The sequence below is a fragment of the Athene noctua genome, chromosome 1, assembly GCF_965140245.1.
Source record: "Athene noctua chromosome 1, bAthNoc1.hap1.1, whole genome shotgun sequence".
Classification (NCBI taxonomy): Eukaryota; Metazoa; Chordata; class Aves; order Strigiformes; family Strigidae; genus Athene; species Athene noctua.
In genome coordinates this window covers 190,343,607-190,366,038 of record NC_134037.1, presented here as the reverse complement: position 1 = coordinate 190,366,038, position 22,432 = coordinate 190,343,607, and the positions used below count along the sequence as shown (strand labels likewise).

The following is a 22,432-nucleotide window of genomic DNA, read 5'->3' as shown; positions in this document are numbered from 1 at the left end:
CCATTGCTTGGAGACACACCTGTCCTTTGGAAAGGCATTTTTTATTCCCTGCTCTGTCTTTATTTTTATGTAGTGCCAAACATGTATTGATAAAGTAGAACTTAAAGCAGTTGCTTCATTCTCTAGGAAGATCCAGAGACAATAATAATGAAAAAGAGCTATAAACCCATTAAAGAAGTTGTATCCTCTAATCTTGCCCCTCTGCTCCTTAGACTAGCATTTGTTTCATGTTGGCTATATGACCTATATAGATATATAGGCCTAGTGAAATGTTTCTAAAGCAGAAGTGGATTTTTGTACAATTTACCTAAATGCCATTTCTATCACCTACAGCATTTGGATGCTTTGCTGAGAGAGCTAAAAGACATCGTGGCCAAACACTCTGATATGTCTGTACTTGAGGCTTCCTCCAGGACTTATTATATACTCTGCAGTGAAGAAATTGCCATCTATAGCCAGGTGGATCGTGCCCGAACTCAACTGATAGATGAGTTGATGGGACAGCTTAACCAGCTACTAGATGGCTTCTGGCAGAAGGTGAGTGTGACTCATCGTGGAGATAAACAGACTGTTTCCCTGGAAAAAAAAATAAGACAAAAAAATTAAGGAGGATATGAAACTATTCTTTGCCTGCTGTTTCTGCTTGAGGGGAGCAGAGCTTTCAAAAATGGGTTTGCGCCTCTGAAAAAATGGACTGTTTACATTTTTAATGAAGCAGATGTATTTTGGCAGGAATAGAGTGGTGAAAATACTAATGACGTAGTCCACACCAGTGAGAGGGCATTTTATGTCTTCTGAATATTTTGGAGCTAAGCTCCATAGTTGCTCCATTACTGTGCCAAATATACTATGTGCAAGATCAGCTGATAGGTGCTGGGGACCTATAGGTGATGAGACTGTTCCCAGAAGGGTATAGTTCTGTACTTCTACATATTTGACTGCACACAAGATGTCCTTTGTGCTGCCACTTTGTCTGTAGAGAGAGTACTAGGAGAAAATAAAACCAATGCACCAGTCTGTAATGCAGTTTGTATAGCTTTGGGGTCATTGAAATGATGACATTTTCCTTGAAGAAGGACTGCAGAGTCTCCCTCAAAGCTTTGGGGTCTTTGCAATGATGACTTTCTTCTTGAAGGATAACCACAGAGTCTCCCTCAAAGTTTTTCATTAGTTCTAAAAAGCAGAAACAGCTGGTGGTGATATGAATAGATTGCTGGCTAAACTGAACAACAGAAGCCCGCAGCTGATCTGATCAACTGTGCCGTCATGAACAGGTGTCATGCCATGGTATGAGAGTTAACACTGGCAGGTTTTTATTGGACGCTGGGATATTGTAAAATGTGTCAAGCCAAAAAATCCCCTAACCTCAGATTGGATTTATTTTGTTGGTCTTAAATAGATATGTATGTCAATGTGGGAGAATGTGTACTTACGAGAAACAAGATAAGTGCTAGACCAGGGATTCTTCAACTCCTTCATAATGTGATCCATATCTAAATAAAGAGATTTTCTCCTGGAACCCCTCCCTTCTAATTCCTGGTTGTATATACCATCTCCCATAACCACGTAGTATACTCGTGGAAACTACAGCAATTGCATCTATGGGAAAGTATTTAATATATTTTTAGCTATCTTTGAATGTGATCTGGCAGCTGGAAGCAAGGAGAGTCAGCACCATGTGAACAGTTAGCTTTCCAGAGATCTTTAACAACTGTGTGAGGGACTGTGAGTCTGAGGGTTAGCACTTCTGTGTTGGCCTAATTGCTAGTTTTCACTCTGTGTTAGCAATACTGTAGTCTAGGGAGGCTGCCATGGGTTTATTAATGACAGGGACATTTCCTTATACAAAATTTCTGTGCAGTCAAAATGTTTTCTTTTTACTATAGAGGAAGACATGAGTAGCATGGTTAAAGGTGAAGGGACTGGGAAAGGCTGGAGGAGAGTAATTCAAGCTTCTGGGTTGGTTGGGAAGAGAACATAGCAGTTGCCTTGTGCCATGCTGGCTAATTCCTTTCTCTTTTCCAAACTTTCATAATTTAGGAAGAAGGATTTTGTACGGATGCAGGAGAAATTTCCCAGATGTATTCTGCTTTGAGAAGAGTAGCAGCTTTTCATAAGTGAGATGTTTATTTACACAATTTACTTTCCCATATACCTAAGTGTTGACCTAACAGGTGCAAAGTGAGAATTGCTCTTGTTCATTGGGTTCAATGAGATTTTTCATAAGAGAATGAAAATGATCCCATGTGAGAGGTGCTGCAAGGTTTAGTTTCTTCTCAACAGAACTGTACTCATGGATATGGAATTCTTTTTGGACTTGTTACTGAGGTTGGAGCATCAGCTCTAATGTGGCTGAGAAGTGTGTGCTACAGAGTTGGGATGTCAGAGTGAACACAGAGATTCTCTCTGTGGTGCCTCCTGCCTAGCTGGATGCTTTTGCATTGCTTTACTGTCAACACAGGTAGTCAGTCAGTCTGAAGAGAGTATAGCGAATGCAGTCTCTTTTCCCAGCAGATGTAATCTGTTTTGTTTTGTTTAGTTTATTTGATCTTCTTTTGTTAAAAGATGGATTTCTCAAAAGCATGTATCTCCAGGGATTGTTCACCAAGTAAATTATCATGCAAGATAGTAGAGGGTGGGGGAATTGGGCCGCCTTCTCAGTATGTCTTTTACCTATTCTGTGTGCTAGGGCTGCTCTGTTTGCAAAGAGAAGTCTAACATTAAGGTACAAACACTCGAGTATTAGAAACAGCCTTTTAAAGTAGGGTGGGGAAGTTGTTCTTTAGACCTTTTTGGGCACTTAGTCTGGGTAGAGTATAGGAAAAGGCACAGAGCTCAAGTTTCTTTTTCCGCTCCTCACAACACTGCAGTTTTGTGGTAGGAATGCAGAGTGTAAAGCCATGGACTAAAGGTTGCAGCATTAGATCACGAAAAATGTAATTTTATTTCCCTCCCTCTTACAATTAATAATTAGTTGTTTAATGTTAGTGCTCTACATCAGATGAAGGCAAAAATAGGATGCATTTAACCTGTTTGGTCAGGTGAGCTTTTATTTCTTGCTTAGTGTACCATTATTGTTTCTTTTTCAATTGCAGTGCCCATGATCTCACCAAGTGGAATCTGTATGAAAAGACTTTAAAGTTGCTGGTCTTTGAAATAGAACATGGGAGTTTGCCTGTTCTGGTGAGCTGTTAATATTTAACATTGAAAGAGATTTTTCTTGTTGAAAGCAGGAAAATCAGGAAATGTTAAATAATCTTATATATCAGTGTCCTATGAGGCAGGAAGATACTATTTCTGTTTCTCAATCTGGGAGACTGAGGCTGTCTTTGATATAACGTTTTTGGAATTCGTAAATTCATGCCATAGATTCATTTATTTTGGAGATTGTCCAAAACTATGATAATCATCTGACATCTAGATTGATTCTTTGTCATGAGTTGATTGCAGTCTTGCTCTCAGTACATATGAAATTGTTGGGACTGTGAGGAGCCTCTTATAGATTGCATGAAACCAGAAATTGGAATACTTTGGACCTGTTGCTTGCAGATTGACTCTTGGTGAAGATGTTTTGTAATTACCTGTTGTCTCAACTGCATGCTTTTGGTTGTCTGGTTGCTTCAACTCCAACATCGGCTGTGCCAAGATGGAGGTGTATATTCTATGATTACAAGGTCAAGTACTCTAGCTGTAATGAATGTTAATGAGCCTCCGTTTTCAGGAGAGAACTTGAGGTTATTTGGGAAGGAGTGAAATTCAGTTGAGTAGAGAGAGCCTGCAGCCAGTGGGTAGAGGTGGACTCCTTTAAATGGAGCATCAGAGCACCAAGGTTTGCCTTCTGCTCTGAATTGCCCTCTGGAGGAGTCTGCCTTTCACCAGAGACTTCAGAGAAATCCGGAGAAGCTAGGCTAAAGTTAGCCTCTGTGAACACCCTTTTTAGTACCTGGTTATTTTTCCACTGAACTCGTCAAGACATCAGAGTTTTGCAGAAGCAGCACCTTAGTAATGAAGTTTCTCAGGAGGCAATGTTTGCTTGAATGTAAATCTATTAAGTTTATTTTGAGGGTCTAAATACTTCACAGTGCAGAAATGCTTATGCAAGCAGCATGCGGAATATCAGGCTTGGATGCTTCATTTAGTCCTAAGCTTTTTGCTGTTGAGCCTTTCATGTAAATAAAGGACGTGTTTTTATTTGCAGATGATCCTGCCAGCTCTCCAGTGCACGTATTTTTCTCTCCTGTGGCAACTAGCTGCAGTTTCGGAAAATCCTCCCAAGGTTGGCCACTCCACACAATTTTGAAACCCAGAATTGTGTTTCTAGAAGTTCTAAGCCGCTTTTCTGTTCTCAGATTGCCAAACCCCCCCCCAAGCTTTCTAAGAAGATAATTTGTGTTTTTTCTTGAGGAAACCAAATTGAGTTGAGGCATTTTCTCCGTCTTCCCTCTTTTTTTAAAAAAGTGTTTATGCTTTTTTTAGTTTGCAAGAGAATAAGTGAACAATGGTTCACCTCTATTTTTACTGTAAAACATGTGCATCAAATTTCTGGGGCTTGATGGAGATAAGGAACTTGTTACACTGTGAAACAGTTTGTTTTCTTTTTTTAAGCAACAAAGAATATTCAGTGAAAACTTTAAGAAGTCCTGTTGCTTTGTTTTGCTTTTATTTTCTTGTTTTACTTATATATTTCTAGCAGAAAGATTGGGGAAAGTGATAATTCTGTCATTAGCTGACTATTTACCTTCTTAATTGGTTTTATAAAGTGCCAAGCTCTGGCAAGTATTTCAGAAGACAGTCTAGTTTAAGACACCAGAGAGGAAAATGCTTTTGTGCTTTGGTTCATGTGTGAATGTGCAGCTCCTCTTACAGTGATTTCTGACTACACTGAGTACTGCTGCTTCTGTCATTCTGTCTCCTTCCCCTGGTGCTCCCATGTGTACAGAAGAGGACACTGACATGGACATTTGTTTTGTGTGAGAAATGATAGCTGGGAGGTTACCCGTTTGGTGACTGATTCACTATCTATTCCCGTCCCGTTCCATTCCTGTGTGGATGTCCGCATCTCTCACTGCTCTAGTATGTTCTGCCTTTCAGTCCAGACATGGTTAGCTTGACTGATAATGGGGCAGCACATTTTTTAATTTGGCCTTTCATATGGGAGGACATTTTGATTGGAAGCACAATGTTACGGCCCACTCTGCACAGCCAAATCTGGATGTTGGCAGAGAAAGAAGTTTCAAGAGCAAAAAAGAACATTTCCTGGATAGCAGCTCTAGGACTGTTCCTTCCCCACCCCCACCCCCCTCCTTCAGTAGTGTTAAGGCAATGTTTTGCCTTCCCTTCTGCATCTTCTCAGCATGCCCTGGGATGGATCCTCTTTCTTATACAGATACAGTTGCATAGCATGAAATCCAGCTCTCTTGTAAGGGCATTCTCTCTTCTATTGACTGCTGAAAGCTCCGTGCAGTGCAACAGCTGGGACCTGGTGAAGGATCAGAAAGTCTTTCATGTGGCTGTGGGCAAATCAAATAGTCTTGCTGGATTCATCTTAACAAATAGAGGTGTTTAAGTCTCTGAGTGCCAAAGTTAGCAGTGTAGTTAAACTGTGTTCCCTCTGTCGTCAATAGAGGGAGAGAGAAAAGCAACTCCAGAAGGCAATTCACATTGAAAATTAGGTGGGATAGACCAGAGTTTTTAATGACTCTACTTCCATCTCTAAAGGGGAAATCATTATCACTGCTTTATAAGGATAAGCTGAAGTGAATAAGGGAATACATGCTGTTAGAGCTGTTCATCCTACAGGTAGAGAAACAAAGAGTTTGTGACTTGCTGAATACCACTAGCCTCAGCAAGTGTGACAGATCATAAGTATCATATCATAGAATTACAGAATGGTCTGGGTTGGAAGGGACCTTAAAGATCATCTAGTTCCAACCCCCCTGCCATGGGCAGGGACACCTTCCACTAGATGCATATGTCCTAGTATCTGTCACATTTCTGCACCAGAGTTGAGGGTGAAGTATATATTCTTACAGATCTTTCTATCCCAGGTACTGTGCCTGAAAACAAGACATGGTTTTAAAGTTGTTCATTCTAGTAAACTGTTGCTACTGTGAGATGTCAGCTCTTTCATAATGTCATCAGCTGTGTTATCTTAATATCATCAGTGGAAGAAAGATGAAACTGTTATTTGTTCTGTAATTTTCTATTGGATTATAGTCACTAACATATTTGTCCTGTCACTTTTCCTAAATGTGTTTTTAGGAGACTCTTTTTGCACTAAGAAGAGAGCTGAGACGTTTCAGTCAGATTTGCATGAGCTTCCTCCAACATAAGGAAAAAGATGTAAGAGAAAAGGTTTGTGTTTCTCTATCACTTAACTGGTGTTCATGCTCAGTCCTCCTTTTAAATGCCTGCCTTTCTTTTCATATTAGTGTTTTCCATATAAATTTTTGCCTCTCAGCAGAGAAATAACTCTTTAAAAAAATTATCTTCAACTATGAATGACTTAATTTGCCAGTTGATAATCATTGTGTTTCCTGATTAGACTGACTAGTGTACTGGTTGCTATCATTACTTTACTAATGCTTTGCTATGAATATTACTTAAAACGTTTTTAAAAACGGAGAAATTGTCTAGTGATTCATGCATTAAAATATATTCTATCATAATGGACCTCTACTTCCTTCCAGTGGAAGTTTGAAAATCTTTAGGCGGTGTTCATGCATGATACTTGTGTATACTGTATCCTAAGGTACAAGTTCTGGAAGGGCTTGGGTATGGCATTTTACCACATGTTGGGACAAACAGAAATCTTTAGCTTGCAAAGAAGAAATGGGATAGAAGGTAGATTTTGACTTGTGGTGTTTGATGGAGACACAAGGTGGAACTGGCATGAAAAGTAACATAGTCTCTAAATCCTTCTTTGGCTTTGTTTGCTTGATACAGACCTTCATGATACTCTGTGACTGGTTGCTGATTTTGAGTCATCAGGATTCAAATAATAGCAAAGAAGCAGCTGGACTTCTAGATTATAATCCTAGCACATCACTTCAGGAAAAACTGCTTTTGTTTATCCAGGAACATGTTTTCATGGAGGAAGAAGATGAAAGCAAAGGTTAGACATCACTGGAGAAACAATCTACCACTTTTGCTGTTATTTGTCATCTGCACTGAATGTATCAGGAAAAGGGGCTGGTTGTCTTTTTTGTTGTTTGTTTTTTTTTTTTTTTTTTTTCTTTGTTTTTTTGGTTGGGCCTCTTTACAAAAAAGTGGCTGACCTGTTATTCACTGATCTTTATTCACTGTGGATCAACCACAGGAAATAGCTGCCAATATACTTGTGGGATGAAAAGGGCTGATAAAATGCAGGGATGGATGAGAATGTAAAAGTATTTGGTAGACTGACTTTGGTGGTACAGATGGTGTTAGAGGAAGGCCTTGCAATGTTACAGTGTGACTCCCTCAATGCATGAACGCTTCTAAGCCATCAGAGAAAAGGACTAGTAGATTTTGATTTAGGGGGTGTGGGGCAGACTTAGTGGGAAAAAGTACTTGTTGCTCTAGTGCCTTTTTCAAACACATTCAGATGACATATTGAAGCTGTTATTGTGAAGGCTGGTTTCTTTTGGGAATGTTTTGAAAATAGATTGTTAGTTCATTGTGGTTTTGAGGCACAGTTAAAGTGTTGTGCTTTGAAAAACCAAACATTGTTCTAGATTACTGTGGAAAGCTTGGCCTTCAAGCTGTTCAGATGGACTTGTGTTCAGTTTTGGGCACCACACTTCTTGAGGTCACAGTGTGTAAATGCAATAAGTGATGGGCCTAAACTGCAACAGGGAGATAGTAGAAGAGAATCCTTGTTGGTAAAGGTAGAGATACAATAGAAAAGATTGCTCATGTAGGTTGTAGTGTCCTAGTCATGGGAGTTTTTGAAGCAGGTTATGTTTCAGGTTGGATGTTATATATCTGAAACTGATAAAATTGATTGTGTTTTGGGTTAGGTGGCCTAAGGTCTACTTACGACCCATTTTATATGATGCTTTCAATGTCTCAGTCCTCCCAACAAAGGATTCCTGTCATCCCGTTGCAGATTCTTTCATGAATGAGTGATTTTGTCATGCTATGGGTATGCTTGTCTGTGTGAATAGCTGGTAGCTGCTCCATTTTAGTTTTAACTCTAATTAGCAGATACTTCTGATCAGTTACTTGCCTTATGTTTGTTTCCAGGCCCACAGTCATGCTAGAAGCAGAAACAGTCCACATCAAAATTATAGGTCAAAGGCTGAAACTTTCTGGCAGTTGATAGATTACATTTATGGCAGGAAAGAGAGTATTTTGGCTCTTCCACTGCACAAAGCTCTCTCTAAGCACCTTTGTAGCTGCATTGGAAGACTTTAAGAGTATTTGTTTTCCAGAAGTTATCCAGCTAGAAACTAACCCGTGTTCCAGAGACTTAATTTGTTTTTAATGATATGAATAGACTATTTTCTTTCACTGTTGTTGATAACTACTTGGAGAGTTTCATCTTAACATTTCTCTTGTTGACTGTGTATGGCAACTTTTGTAGGGTTTCTGATGAGTTATGTGCGGGTTTTCCAGAATATGTGTTTTTCTAGAAAAAAAAAAAAAAGGTGGTTGCAATTTGTTTGGCCTCTTCCGTTTGGTGTGTTCATGCCTTTTATTCTGCCCTCTGTTTGGTTCTGTTCAGTAGCTGTGAGCAGTGTTGTACAAGGACATTCTGAGTAGTAGACATGTAAAAGCCCTATGAAGATCAGAGTAGGAGACTGTGGAAAAAAATAATTTTTACTGTCATCAGCTGCAAGTTTTGAAATGGAAATAAACCTGCATTTTCTGATATACACAGGAATGAGCACTAGCATCCGTTGCTTAGCATGTTGACTTAACAGCTGAGTCTGTGCTATTTGGATAAAAGCTGGTCATTAAAATTGAGATATCTTGAATAAAACAGTAGAACAAAGCTTCAATGCTTCTGTTTCCCTAGACCTGACAGAAGAGGAGGAGAGAAAGGATGAAAGTTGCAAACTTGACGACTTGCACAGAAGGCGGAGTCTTCTTGCAGCATATTGCAAGTTAATAGTGTATAACGTGATAGAGATGACTGCAGCTGCTGAGATCTATAAGTATTATGTGAAGGTAATGTTTTATATAAGGTTGCTTTGCCTATCAGTGCATTTTAGTTTTTGAGAATGACTCCAGTGTTTGTGAAAGATGTGGGGTTAATAGTCCTATGGCTCAGAATCCTTGTATAATCACAAAAGGGCTATAAAATCAAGCAAAAGTGGGACAAATCTCTCCTCTTTGCTCTGCAAAGGTACCTCACTGCAAAGAAAATAACAGAAAATTGAGTAGAGGATATGTCTATCTGAACACCTGCTTCTCAGCTTCTCCAGAGAGGCCATTTCAGAAAAGCACTTTATGGCTGGGAGAGTGTTTTAACTATAGAGATTATCACACTGAAGCAGACAACTTACTTTGTCCATATGCAGATGGCAGAGGTTTCATGAGTCCCAGTGTTTAGACAACTGGCAGAGCTTCAGCCATTCTGTATTGGGTTTGAGGAGGGCTGAGAACTGCACAGAGTGGGTAGTTTCCTTGAGCAACTAACAGACTTTGGAAATACCTGAATACGGATCTTGTTCTTTACTTCACTGGGCCCAAGGCCTGGTTAAATACAAAAAACTCTCTATTTCTCTCCTGAGAAGGCTTTGTTATTTTGTTGTAATAAATACTTAAAAATTTCAGTGTAACTGTAATCCTCATGTTATTCTTAAAGGAGTATGCCATTGCTTTAAATTTGAAATAATATAAAATGTTCAATTTTCATCTTTTAGCTTTTATGTTCTGATATTAGGAGTGTTTTATGAACTTCTTGTGTCACATGAACACAGTCAGGTGTTTTGTATACTCCCAGTGCTAAAGAGGGGAATGGTAATTCTCATGTTTTCTTGCTGTTAATAGACCTACAATTATTTTGGAGACATAATTAAAGAAACATTAAGCAAGACGAGGCACAATAACAAAATTCGGAGTGCCAAGACACTGATTCTCTGTCTGCAGCAGGTGAGGTTAAGATTAAAGCAAGGAGCTAGGGGCTCTTGTGACAGCTGTATTCATACTGGAGTTTTTACCTACCTTGCCATAATTATTCAAACTCATTTAAAAATATAGTGTACAGGAAAACAAAGTTACCTTGGCTGTACTTTCTGTGTGTATGCTCTTTTTGCATGTCATAATTAAAACTCCTTTCAAATCATTATATCTGTTTTAAAATGCAATTTTGTGCATGGGATTTTTTTTTGTTTTGTTTTTAATCTTCAAATGCATAGTGTGTTAGGAATGATGTGAGATTATGGAGTTTTTTTGGGACACAGTAGATGTATCCTAACCTTAACAAAGATTAAGGATATTCTGTATTTTACAGACTACCTCAATTCCTGTTGAATTTGAGGAACTACAAATGTGTTTGTGCCTGGCCAGCTCTAATCCTTAGTATTTTTAGTCTTTTTTTCTGGAAGAAAGTGGGTCATAACTCTTCTGAAGGGTCTTAGTTGCTGGGGCTTGCAGCTGCTAACTGGTGAGGCCAGTTAACTGTTTTAGCAGCTGCTTTTGCCAGCTCTGCCCATGACCAGAGCTGCTTCTAGCTTAGAGTTGTGCTGTAAGTCAGAGAGCAGACTCCTCCTGGGGGTACTGATACATGAGCTTTGCTTATTTCACACACATTGCCAGGGGCTTAGATCTGTGAACTAGCCCTTGAAATCTGAGCTCAGATGAGGCTAAGCTGCATTTGGCTACATATGTTCTGCTGACATAGTCAGGACTTTGTGTTTAGGTATCACATAGACAACAGGCCCTTTTTGGCCTTTGCTTGACCTTGACAGTCAACAGGTTGAAGAGAACAAACTACCTTCATGTTCTGTTAGGAAGAAGCCCCAAAACATAGTTAACTGGGGGGGCTTGAGACATGCTTTTGACTCAGTCTTACTCTCAGAAATTGGACTACACTGCTGCCAAACTTGCTGCTTTATATTTGCATTCTAATATTCTGAAAGCCTCTCAGGCAGATTAGGCCTCAGGGGCTTGATTCAGAAGTCCCCACAGGAGGTGGGGTCAGTGGAGCCATCATCTTCAGGAATTAGTTCTCTGTTTATGCACATAATTTTTTATTTTTATTTGTTGATTTGTGCCTGTTAAGCACAAGTGTCCTTTGTGTCATTTCTGTGTCGTTGTTCCAGTTGTGTGCTTCTGAAACACGACTTCCGAAACACGACTTCTGTCTGTGTAAACTAACTGGTGGTTGTTGTGCACGTGTCTGTGTTCTGGTGCTTTGCTTGCCCGTAGGATTACATATGGTTGCTTATCCGAGGCTTCTTTTGCAGCTGTTTCAGACATGTGCAGAACGCCAGGATAGCGGTAGTGGTGTGGACTTGTCCTCTGCTTCCTTCACCAATATGAAAGAACTTGCTCGTCGCTTTTCACTAACGTTTGGCTGGGACCAAGTGAAATCTAGAGAATCTGTAGCCATGATACACAAGTATGTGCCACGTACCATTAGTTTGTCCATGATCATTGCTTTTGATAGTTGTCTGCCTTATTACTCTGTTCTTTTTTTTTTCTTCCCATAGGGAAGGGATTGAATTTGCTTTTCAAGGAGCTACTAGAGTAGATGGAAGGTGCTTGCCTCCTAACTTGAGCTTTCTGTTAATCATCATTGAATTTTCCAACAAGCTGCTAAAGCCAGACAAAAGACTTGTGTAAGTTAAATTCTTGTACACCGTCATACACATTTTGTGATTTGTGTATCCCTGTACATGGGACACTTGACCTTCAGTGCAGCAGAAGTTGCTCAGGGGCTTTCCAGAGAACCTTTGAAATCAATCTGGCCCTGAGGCTGTGAGTTTGAGACACTTTGAGTTTTGTAGGAGTAGTTATTTCAGATTGTATGTCCAATATGCATTCTAGATCTTTTTTAGACATAATTGTGGCCACATAATGGCAATTCATTTGAAGGAAGGACAGCGTTAATTTCGTGGAAGAGATTTGTAACTTGACTGGCTGGTGGAGTGACAGGAATGCTTTTCTGAACAGAAAAGTAGAGCAGAAAAGATGGAGGAAGAGATGGTGCCTGGATCATTATTTTGTAATGATCTAATTCCACAGCTTCAGGACTCTACATTTGGAATAGAAATATACATGACACTATTAATAATGTGGATATTTAAATTCAAGAACTTACTATTTACAGGGGAATATGCCCTGATCCAGTTGGGCCCATGTTTTACAGTGGTTTAAATATTTGCATTTACTAATATAAGAATGCTAGCCTTATTTTGGGATTGTGGGGCATCATGCATCTGAATAGAGAGATGTATGATTATGTCTCTTGTTCCCTTCTTCACCTGCCTCAACCCCAGTAATTTTTGAGAAGGAAGTAATGTTCTTCCTTCTATCTGACCTTTGTCATTACTTCCTGTGACCAATAGTCTGTGACTTCCTGAACCCAATACACTTCCCTAGTCAGTGCTGCTTATTCTGGATCTGGATCTCTGCAGTTCAGTCTCTTATTTACAGATAACGGTAAAAACTTTTGCAAAATATATAACAGGTATTTCCATTTTCCTGAGAGCATATTTGAAGACATGGGAATGTAAGATGAAACACTCAGACACATCTGCCTTTGAATTTCTGAGCAAATCACTCCAGTGCTTGACAAGCAAAGTTCCACTTTGGAGAAGACGTCAGCAGAAATGGAAAAAACCCTCAAACATCACATCTTGCTGAGTCCTGTGTAATTTGTTTGTTCCTGTATTACTTTGTCTTAAATTGAAAGTTAACTTCCATGGGGATCATCAACGAGTTTTTGTAAAACAAGGGTCAAGCATGGTACATGACAAACACTATTAACAATTGCCAGCTACCCAGACAATTTATTTTTTAAAAAGGAATTCAAATCAAAAATACAAAATACAGAAGAAAAATGTTTGATATATACTGATTACAAGCACTGGTAAATCTGAAGGAGATAATCTATGGGTAGTGATAACTTCCCTTTCTATTCTTGCATTTTTTCTTGGAGAGAATCTTCGAGATCTAAGACTAGGCTTGATTTTCATAGAATCACAGAATGGTTTGGGTTGGAAGGGACCACAGGCAGGGACACCTTTCACGAGATCAGGTTGCTCAAAGCCCCGTCCAACCTGGCCTTGAACACTGCCAGGGAGGGGGCAGCCACAACTTCTCGGAAACCTGTTCCAGTGTCTCACCACCCTCACAGTGAAGAATTTCTGCCTTATATCTGATCTGAATCTATCCTCTTTCAGTTTAAAGCCATTACCCCTCGTCCTATCAACCCTACACTCCCTGATAACGAGTCTCTCCCCATCTTTCCTGTCATCCCCCTTTAAGTACTGCAAGGCTGCTATAAGGTGTCCCTGGAGTCTTCTCTTCTCCAGGCTGAACAACCCCAGCTCTCTCAGCCTGTCCTCATAGGGGAGGTGCTCCAGCCCTTGTTTTGTACAGTTTCTGTACAACTTTGTCCATGTTGTCTGGATTTTGAAGAGCTGTTACCATCTGTGTGGTGACACTTGTGCAATAAGTAAATTTCTCTTAATCCATCCTTGAAAAACTGTGATTTCATTTGCCTCCAAGGAGTAATTTTTAATTAAACAAAAGGAAAATATTTCATCATTGATGTGGGCAGATTTAAAGCTAAATCCTGATAATTTTTTTCCTAGTGCTGTATTTAACTTTTTGAAAAGAGGGATATATTCCTGAAGTATATTCCTGAATATATCTAATACATTTGTTGTTCATTCATTTATTTATTCATTGAAAACTTTTGTGGGAAATACAGAATCTAGCAGGGAATGCACTTTGACTTCAGTTCTTACTGCTTTGGACCTTCCCACTGCTGCTGGGAACAAATGGGAGATGATAAAATTCACAAGGGGGGAAATTGCAATTTTATCCACAGCTACATTCAGACTGTGTTTCTGGAGTAACAGTTTCTATTCTGGGAGGCCTAAAATGCCTTTCAGGGGCTGGAGATTATATTTCCTCTTAGAAATATTTAGGTTTAGCTCCATCATAAATTACTGGATGGAATGTTTTAGGTCAACATGAACTTTTAGAAATAAACATCTGGTTATTTTCATTTTTATTATTAATCATAGGATTGATGTCCAGGTCTGTATGTTAACATATGTGAATGTACCTGTAACATATGAGACACAGAATATGGGCATTTGTTAGAAAGGAGTATATTTCAACACCATCAAAGTATATGAATTTTAACCTCCTCCCCTGTAATTGCCCAGACTGTAGCAGTAAAATATCTAACTTGTCAATTGCTCTGTGCCACAAAATGCACACAAGAAATGAACTATTGAATAACAAGCAGCATGAAGGGCCTGATTCCTGAATCACTAGGAGTCTTTCCATTGACATTGATAGCAGCTGGATTAGACTCTAAACCGGTAGTTACAATACATGCTTGTTTGAAACCAACAAATTCCATTACCAGGGTTTCTTGATCCCTGGGGTCCAGGACTCTAATTGTTTCGGTGTTAGTGCTTACCCTAATCTCCTCCCAGCACTGGTTTTCTTGTTTTGCAAAGCAAATGAAATGTCTGATATTTTCCAGGCCACACTCCTAATCAAAGAAAGAAAATACACGGTATGGGCTGGCGTTAAAACTGTCACTTCTGGTGGGGTCTGTTTTAACAACACTGGGCTTGATTTTAAAGTGATGAGCTGTAGCTGAAATGTAGTGAATATCCAGTTTCTAATCCTGAGTCAAACTTTGGTTTTCTTGTCTTATTGTTAGGAGATAGAAATGGGCCAGAAAGACTTTGTTAGAAATGTGCTGTTTTTCAAAAAGAATGTTTGAAGGTGACCTCTGCTCTAGAAAAAGTGATAGCTTCACCTGGGATTCAGGGAGGCCCAAAGTCAAGTCTTTGGATTGAGTCAGGCAGAACAGGGAACCAATGTTACCCATGTCCCGTGTGTTGTCATAACTGCAGAACTGTTAACTGCGTCTTGCAGACACTTGAAATTTTATTTGAGAGAATTGGGTTGAGTTTGAGATGATACTACAGAAAAACTGGTTGTTCTTGTTTTTAATTTTGCCAAAACAGGCATTCATGGCATAAATACCCCATTTCCTGACCTATTGAATCACAAGGAGCATCTCTTGCCTCAGATCTCCTTTGTGTTGCAGTCCATGAGGCTTAAGAAGGGGTGCATCCTTGCAGAGTTCTGCTCTGGTCAGACCACTCCTGGCAGCAGCAATTGGCAGTGACTTTTCCTGCACAGGAAATTCTTTCCAGAGACTGATGTAATTCTTTAATTTCTGTGGATCTAGTCTTGTTTCTAATGCTAAAATTCAAGCACTCTTTTAATTTTGAAGGCATTTGCATTTTAAATATTCAGATATTTCAGAGATGTCAGATATTTCTGAGAAAAGGGATGCCCTTTCTTTTTCTTTGACACTTCTGTCTGCACCTTTGTAGAATAAAGGAAAAATGCCTGTCTAGTAATAGATATTGAGATATTGAGGAGAAAGATATACTGAATTTTTTTATGCTTGATTTTGGTTTTCTTCAGGTATGCTTACTTACAGAGGTACATAGCAGAACCACTGCCTTGCAGAGGAGATGAATGGCAGCCGTTGATTTGGTACAGAAAGTCTTTATTGTCAAATGAAGACGAGGAGAGCTCTGTCCTCAGCAGTTCAAGAGAGTGGTCCCCCGTGGGCACATCTAAGACATCTTCTTTTAAAAGGAAATTGTCTAATGGTATGAAAACTTCCCTATTCTGGATGAGCTGTATTTACTTTGTCCCAGCTAAAATGCACTTCCTGCTTTGCATTAGCAGTACCACAGTGTGTTGGATGTTGTGGACTTCCCAGCCTGAACTCTGGTTTTTGCCTTCAGCTTTGTTGTTAAAGGTCTCTTCATCACTCAGTAGCAGTAAGGTTGGTGTGGAGACTTTGAGTTAGCCAAATTCAGATAATCTTGAATTCTGGTCTGTACTGAACTCTGGCATTTGTCTGTGCCCTTGAGACTTGGTTCATTGCTTTCAGTTGTTAAGTTAAGCGCGTTGCTGCTTTAGATCCTGTAGATAATTGAGACAGGAGAGGTAATTCCAGAAGTTGATTCACATCTTCAGCCCAGATGATCTGGGCCACATCATCCTCTGGGGTCTTTCTCTCTGTTGAATTTCTAGGCAGCCTGTAAGGTTATACTCCTAACTTATAGTTAGGTGGGCTGCATACAGGCTTTAGGAGCTCTCATGGAATTCCAATCCGTAGTGAGGTATTCACTGCATGGTTATGGTGAGATTTAGTTAAATATGGTAAAGCCATTATGAAAACAATGAAAAGCCAGTAAAAATTCTAAGCGCTATGCACTTGTATGTGGAAGAAAGGGAGTTTTTCCAGAGCGTCCTTTAGTTTCTTTCTCATTCTTTCTCAGACATTTTCTTTTCAGTGACGTGCCTTTGGAAAGCTTGTTCCTTTGCATCCCAAGGGCCCTCCTTTCCTGAAGGTTGTATAGACTCAGCAGAACTGATAGCACTTATGGAATGGGGATGAGATCATAAATCTAGATTGCAAAAATAACCAGTGGACAAATTAAATGGATTTTCTTTTATGTGGCTTTTAGCTGGCTCTTTCTATAAATGAATGTTTTCCTCCAAATCTTTCTCTGAACTTGGCCCCATTGCTTCACTGCTGTGGGGAACATGTTGGAAATGTCCATCTCAAGACCTCTAAGGGTGAGGCTGAAGAACGAGTTTGTTCACTGTTACAGGGTCTCTGCCTGAAACCAGCCAGACTGAAACAGCCAGCAGAGCTCCAGACCTGCAGTGTGCTTCCCAGCTTGCCTCTGCATCAGGGAAAAGCAGAAAGAGGCTGAAATCTCAAGAGATGCACTTGCAGGAACATTTGTCATTCCTTTGTCCAGAAAGGCTGCAAAGAAGATGCTGGTGAGAGTTTTATGTCTTACAAGTTGTGCTGGTATTGATGTTTGGGGTCTCTCTATCCACCTCTGCTTTTGTTTTTTGTGATACTTCCATGTATATGTGCCCCTCCTGTCTGTCTTATCCCCTGTGTCCCAAGGACAGGTTCTTTTTCTGTTTCCTCAGCCCAGTATCTACATTTGGTCTTTAGCCTGATTGTCCCCCACTGTCACAGGGCTTCTGTCCTTCTTGGACTCATACCCAGTATGCAGAGAAAAAGACAAGGAAGGAGGAAGGTTCCCTGTCCCACTTCTCTTATCTCTGGTCCGGAGTAGAGGGCTGTGGTGTTGGTTACTCCCTGGCTGTTTGCTGCAGCTGGACAATGAGTGTTTGCTGCATTTCTGGAAATGAAAGAGGATTTTTGTGTCTGCAGATCTGCTATTAACCACTGTGTAACTGGTAACTTTCTTTTAGAGAGGTGCATGTCTGTGTGCAGCACGCACACATGCCTGAGTGAAACCCCACAGAACTTGATGTAAGGAGGTGTTGCAGAACAGGGAGTCTGGAGTCTGCTTTTGAGCTCTGTAAAGCACTCAAAGTGTTCAGCTGGGAAATTTTCTTCTAATACAGTTCCTTTACTGAGGTGTTAGGTGCCATTTCCTGTATTGGTAGGTTAAAAGATGAAACACAAATCCCAGAAAGACGCATGCTTTTCCATGTTTTGGGACACTTGTTAAATGCATCTGGTGAATAAAATAGAACAAAAATTTATTAAACATGGAGGTAGCTTCTGCTTAAATTAATATTTTGTTTCTGAACTGCTTTATTGGAAATTCCTCAGAGCATAACCTCTTTCACACCTGGGAAGTACTGGGCCAAAAACTTTGGGCTACTTTACATGGATATCTCGGCAGCAGATCTTAATATGTGAGCTACTCTGCCTTAAGCCCATTTGTGTAATGTGCAACCTCTGTTACAGTTTCTCAAGACCTAGCTTTTTTTTTTTTTCCCCAGCAAAGATGAGATTAAGACAGAAGGTATCTCAGAGGAGGCTCAAGCAGAAGATGCAGCTGAAGATGTCGATGTTGATGTTGTTGGTGCAGAACAGGTAATTCTGGCTCGGGTTTTCCAGCTCTGAGGTCAGCTGTAGTTGAGGTGGGTGAATGTGAGTTCAGAGTCTCATGAGTACCCATCTAGCAGCAAAGGGAATGCTCTTTTGTAGCCCCTTTCAGGCTGAGAAGAGGGGTTTTTCCCTTCTTGCCTTTCCAGCTGCAGCTGTAGGCTCATTCTTCTGCTTGATCTGCATTTTTTAAGGAAGTTCTTATTGTAGCATCTAGATATCCTTAGGTACACTAAACACCAGCTAGGATGCATTAAGAGGAGGATACAGTTTCCTTTTTTCCCATACTGTGAAGCTTCTTGATTAAGAGCCGTTTGCTGCAGTTGCTTCATGTTACTGACACATTGCAGAGATGGCAGTGCCACATGGCCTGCAGGGAATGTCTGCTTCAGAAATGGGGTCTGTATTGTGCTCTTCAGATTGAAAGATTCGGACTGTGTCTGATCACTGGTCAGCCCAGGGCTCTTGCTGGAGTGTCCCTTGTTTCTTTCCCTTTTCCAGTTAAGGCTGCTGGGGAGATTAAATTGTCCTCAGACCAGCTGGGGATTTGAAGGGAAGCATTTGAACCTTGTGGGCTTGGGAGTGGCAGCCAGCGTAGCATGGGTGTTTTCTTGTGGGCACTGATTGCCTTTGGGATCAGATGAAAGTTTGGCAAAACTGCAGCTGTCTGCCTGGGTCCAGCACAGCCCTGGGATGGATACTTCAGCAGGGAAGGACTTTCAGCCCTTTGGGCCAGTGGAGTGCAAGGACTCCGACAGGGTGTTGTACACCAGGGGTCTTGCAGCAGCGACTACACTGGAAGGGATTAAACAACAACAACAACAAAGTTTCCTGTGCTGCAGCTGAGCACAACCCCTCCCTCCAAGGGTTTGCTGTGTCAGCCATTGCCAGGGCCTGAGTGCTTCCTTCAGGGTTTTCGCTGGTATTTCCCCCTGCTCTGAACTCCTAATAGAATGTAAACCCAGTGTTTGGCAGACAGGTTTTTTGGAATGATTCAGGCAACCCCATGATTTCCAGTGGCTCTGGTTATCTGGGATCTAACAGCCACAATCAAAAGACCTTGTATGATTTTTGACTTTTTAAATAAGTTTTTCCTGTAAAGGTGAGCAAATGGTTTCTTTTCATATATGAGTGGTGGTGGGGTGTTTGATTTCTTTGAAGAGGACTGGAAGGAAAAAAAGAGATTTCTACCTTTTCTTGCAGTCATATGCCTGTTAAAATATAGACTAGACCGTGGGCTTAGCACAGCTCCTATTGAAGACAGATAATAAAAGATTTGAAATCCATGGGCCAAGATCAAAGCCATACAGAAAATGCACTACTTACCTAGTATGTCCTTTCCATGTAGTGCCTTTTTGGGCTCCTTGTGGTATAGAAATGTTCCTTTCCTTTTGTGGAAGCTGAATATAATGCTTTCCAAGAGCGAGGTATGGCAAAGCTGCTAGATGGTTAGATGCTACTCTTATTCTCATTCCTTACGTGCTCTTACATGATGTTTTCTTCATAGTACGAGACTGACATACTCTTTTTTTTTCCTTCTGGTATAGGACAGTTAAGATGCCGAGAGGATAAATGGAAGTGAAGAACACGTTATCGTTTTTTTCTGCAAATTGTTTAACTGAAAAATGGGGTTGTGATGGCATCAACCAAGGTAGCAGGAGATATGTATCAAGTCAAATCTCTGCCTGTGGGCATCCACCCAGAAGCAGTTACTAGCACTACAATTGATTCCTCCACATTGCTACTCGGGGGTGTTACTGCTTTGGGCGTTGCGCTTCTGCGGTTGTGGGCGTTACAAACATCATTACTCAACTGCATCCCGGTCCTTGATGCCGTCTTGGAAAAATTCCCAACCTAAGGACTGGAATCAGGGTACTGACAAATACTGAGTCAAAGACTGTAAACCAGACAAGACAGGCTTGCTCAAATCAGCACCGGGGCAGTGTTCCGCTGGATGCATTCTTTACCCTTGGAGATAACTGAGACTGAGATCTACTTGTTTCCTTGTACCTGACCCTGGGGAGAAAAGAGCCTGGCCCTGCTGTGAACACTGACCTGCCAGGTGAGGGCAAGTGACTTGGTAGTGCTGTTTCCTGCCTGGATCAAAACGTCAGCAAGTATTTCTGGATTCCGGTGCTTGCAGAGATGTGGTTAGTGGTCTGTGGGGATCAGAACATGTTCCCAGGAGACTTGCATCAAGGCTTCTAAGTAACAAAGAAACAAACAGTGGACTGAGTATTTTCCTCTGGCAGAAATCCTTTGTACACAATGATCATGTGGTATTTACTTGGAAAATATAAAGTCTGAAAACACAGTGTAAATAGACTGTAAATAGGGCCTGTCAAAAGTAGTTTTTCCATTAAGAATTTGCAAATGATCTTCACTCAAGTGTGTTTCAGAGACAGTAGGCTGGGGGGTGCTGGCTGCTTTCACTGACCCTTTGTCACTGCTCCATGGAATTGCACATTGCATTAATCCTATCAATCAGCTTTATTTTTTTTAATATATATATTTTGGATTGTAACTGTGTAAAATAAACTATAGAACTATTGCTATCCATTAGTACTGAAAGTGCAAGTGATATTCCCACAGTAAGTCTGGAGAAAGAACAGTAGCAGTGTTACTGGCCTTTGCCCTGTTATTAAATAGGCTGAGAAGAGAGCGCCCAGGAACGTGGAAGTGAAAGCCATGCATGTCTCACAGGTATCGGGTGTCCCAAAGTGGCAATAGTAAAACCATTATGTTTCATTTCACATAGTTAAATGGCAAGGGGAGAAGTAGTGCTCCACAAGATAATGCTGATTCTCACCCAGATCAATTTGTTCTGGGGTCCCTTTGTGATTTGGTCAGTATCCCCTGCCCCAGCTTGTGATAGGGATGTTTCCCTCATCCATCTAGATTTGTGGATTTAGGACTATACACCAGGTAGGCAGAATACAGCTGGACTAAGAAAACAGTTTCTTATACCTGGGACTACATCAGACATGCAGCTGCTTGAGTTCTTGTAAGAAGAGACTAGGGATGGGAATTATCCTGGTGAAGGTACAGTATTCCAGGATAAGGCACTTCCACAATAATACCATCATTTGTTCTACTAGATCTGAGCAAATCCTTTAGGAAAAGAAGGGACTTGGTTATCATGAGTGTACTAGAGAGCAGGATTTAACTGGCTCTCCATTCAGCAGAAAGTGATAACAGCAGCTACAGGCTCCTCAGAAGAGCTCTGCCCTGTGCAGAGCTCAAAAGAGCTTTAACAACAGAGAAATGCCACCATGTGATAAATCCCTTGGCTATACAGTGCCCCCTTAAAAGTGCCCCTTTTTAAAGAAGAGGGGGGTGTTTCCAGCTGAAGGGTTCCAGGTAGGGAAAAGCAGCAGGCCACTGCCTCTTGAACAGCAGTAGAAGTTCAGATCATCTCCTTAGCAAGGCAGCTGGTCATCCTTTCCCACAGCACATCAACACTGCCTCCCTACTTGTTTAAAAACCCACAAGCAGCAAAAGGTACCTGATCAACCCTAGAGAAATTTGACTTTAATGGAAACTCATCAAAATTGGAATAATCAACCCTGATTTTATTTTTAAGAATTCTTTGAATGGTATGCACATGACAAGTTCTCCTTGGTAAGGTTCACTAACAGACTAGTGATGAGTTTCATTACTTAAGATAGAGAGGTTGCTAAGTCTCTACAGGAATTGGTGTGATGAGTAAATGGAACAGATTTCTCTGTACCACTTCCAGCTGCTCAGCAACACTGTCTTTTGGATGAAAAAGAAAAACCTGATAGAGCTCAGTTGTTCTGAGTATGCAGCTTGGTGTAATTATCTAACCAGACTGCATACATGTGTAACATCTTTGATGATTCTTCTTTAATAAGTTAACTGTATGCAATACATACTAATTACAACTGTTAAATTACATGTATGAAAAAATCTTTATTTGAAAATACAAACGTGATTTTTAACAGATCTACACTGCAACCAAAAAATAACTTACATCTTTTTGTACATATTTTTTTTTCCAAACAAAATCTGTTAAACAGTAAGAGTGAGGCAACAATTTCAAGCTGCTGTGACACTGATGAATATCCTTGGAATGTGTCAATAGCAAACAACTGAAGGGGGGGACAGACAAAAGCACTGAATGCCCACGACAAATTAGTGCACATCACTGATCAAGTAACATTTATACAAAGAATTTTAAAAAATTGGTTCCTTCTACATGAATGAACAAACTCATTTTGGATCAAGTATGAACACTAAAACAGACTTCATTAATAATTTTTTATAATGAACACCAATGAAAAGACTGAAGTTTAAAAGGGCAAGCAGAATTAAAGT

General features: G+C 40.4%; 1 protein-coding gene across 8 annotated transcripts in view; it reads left to right on the top strand.

Annotated features, from left to right (window-relative positions):
* LOC141961214 (cohesin subunit SA-2-like) overlaps positions 1–19,772 on the top strand; it is a 62,829-nt gene extending 43,057 nt beyond the window's left edge. For 6 of the 8 annotated variants that reach the window (XM_074907961.1, XM_074907988.1, XM_074907971.1 and 3 more), the window contains 14 exons: positions 334–537; positions 2,041–2,117; positions 3,096–3,183; positions 4,199–4,276; positions 6,262–6,354; positions 6,946–7,114; positions 9,002–9,153; positions 9,979–10,080; positions 11,397–11,551; positions 11,643–11,771; positions 15,622–15,812; positions 16,827–17,001; positions 17,989–18,082; positions 19,642–19,772. In XM_074907961.1, coding sequence (XP_074764062.1) covers positions 334–537; positions 2,041–2,117; positions 3,096–3,183; positions 4,199–4,276; positions 6,262–6,354; positions 6,946–7,114; positions 9,002–9,153; positions 9,979–10,080; positions 11,397–11,551; positions 11,643–11,771; positions 15,622–15,812; positions 16,827–17,001; positions 17,989–18,082; positions 19,642–19,650 — 1,716 coding nt within the window. In that variant the 3' untranslated portion in view covers positions 19,651–19,772. Of the gene's footprint in view, positions 1–333; positions 538–2,040; positions 2,118–3,095; positions 3,184–4,198; positions 4,277–6,261; positions 6,355–6,945; positions 7,115–9,001; positions 9,154–9,978; positions 10,081–11,396; positions 11,552–11,642; positions 11,772–15,621; positions 15,813–16,826; positions 17,002–17,988; positions 18,083–19,641 lie in introns of those variants that run through there. The other 2 variants (XM_074907999.1, XM_074908010.1) reach the window with 2 other exon arrangements.
* The last annotated feature ends 2,660 nt before the right edge of the window (positions 19,773–22,432 follow it).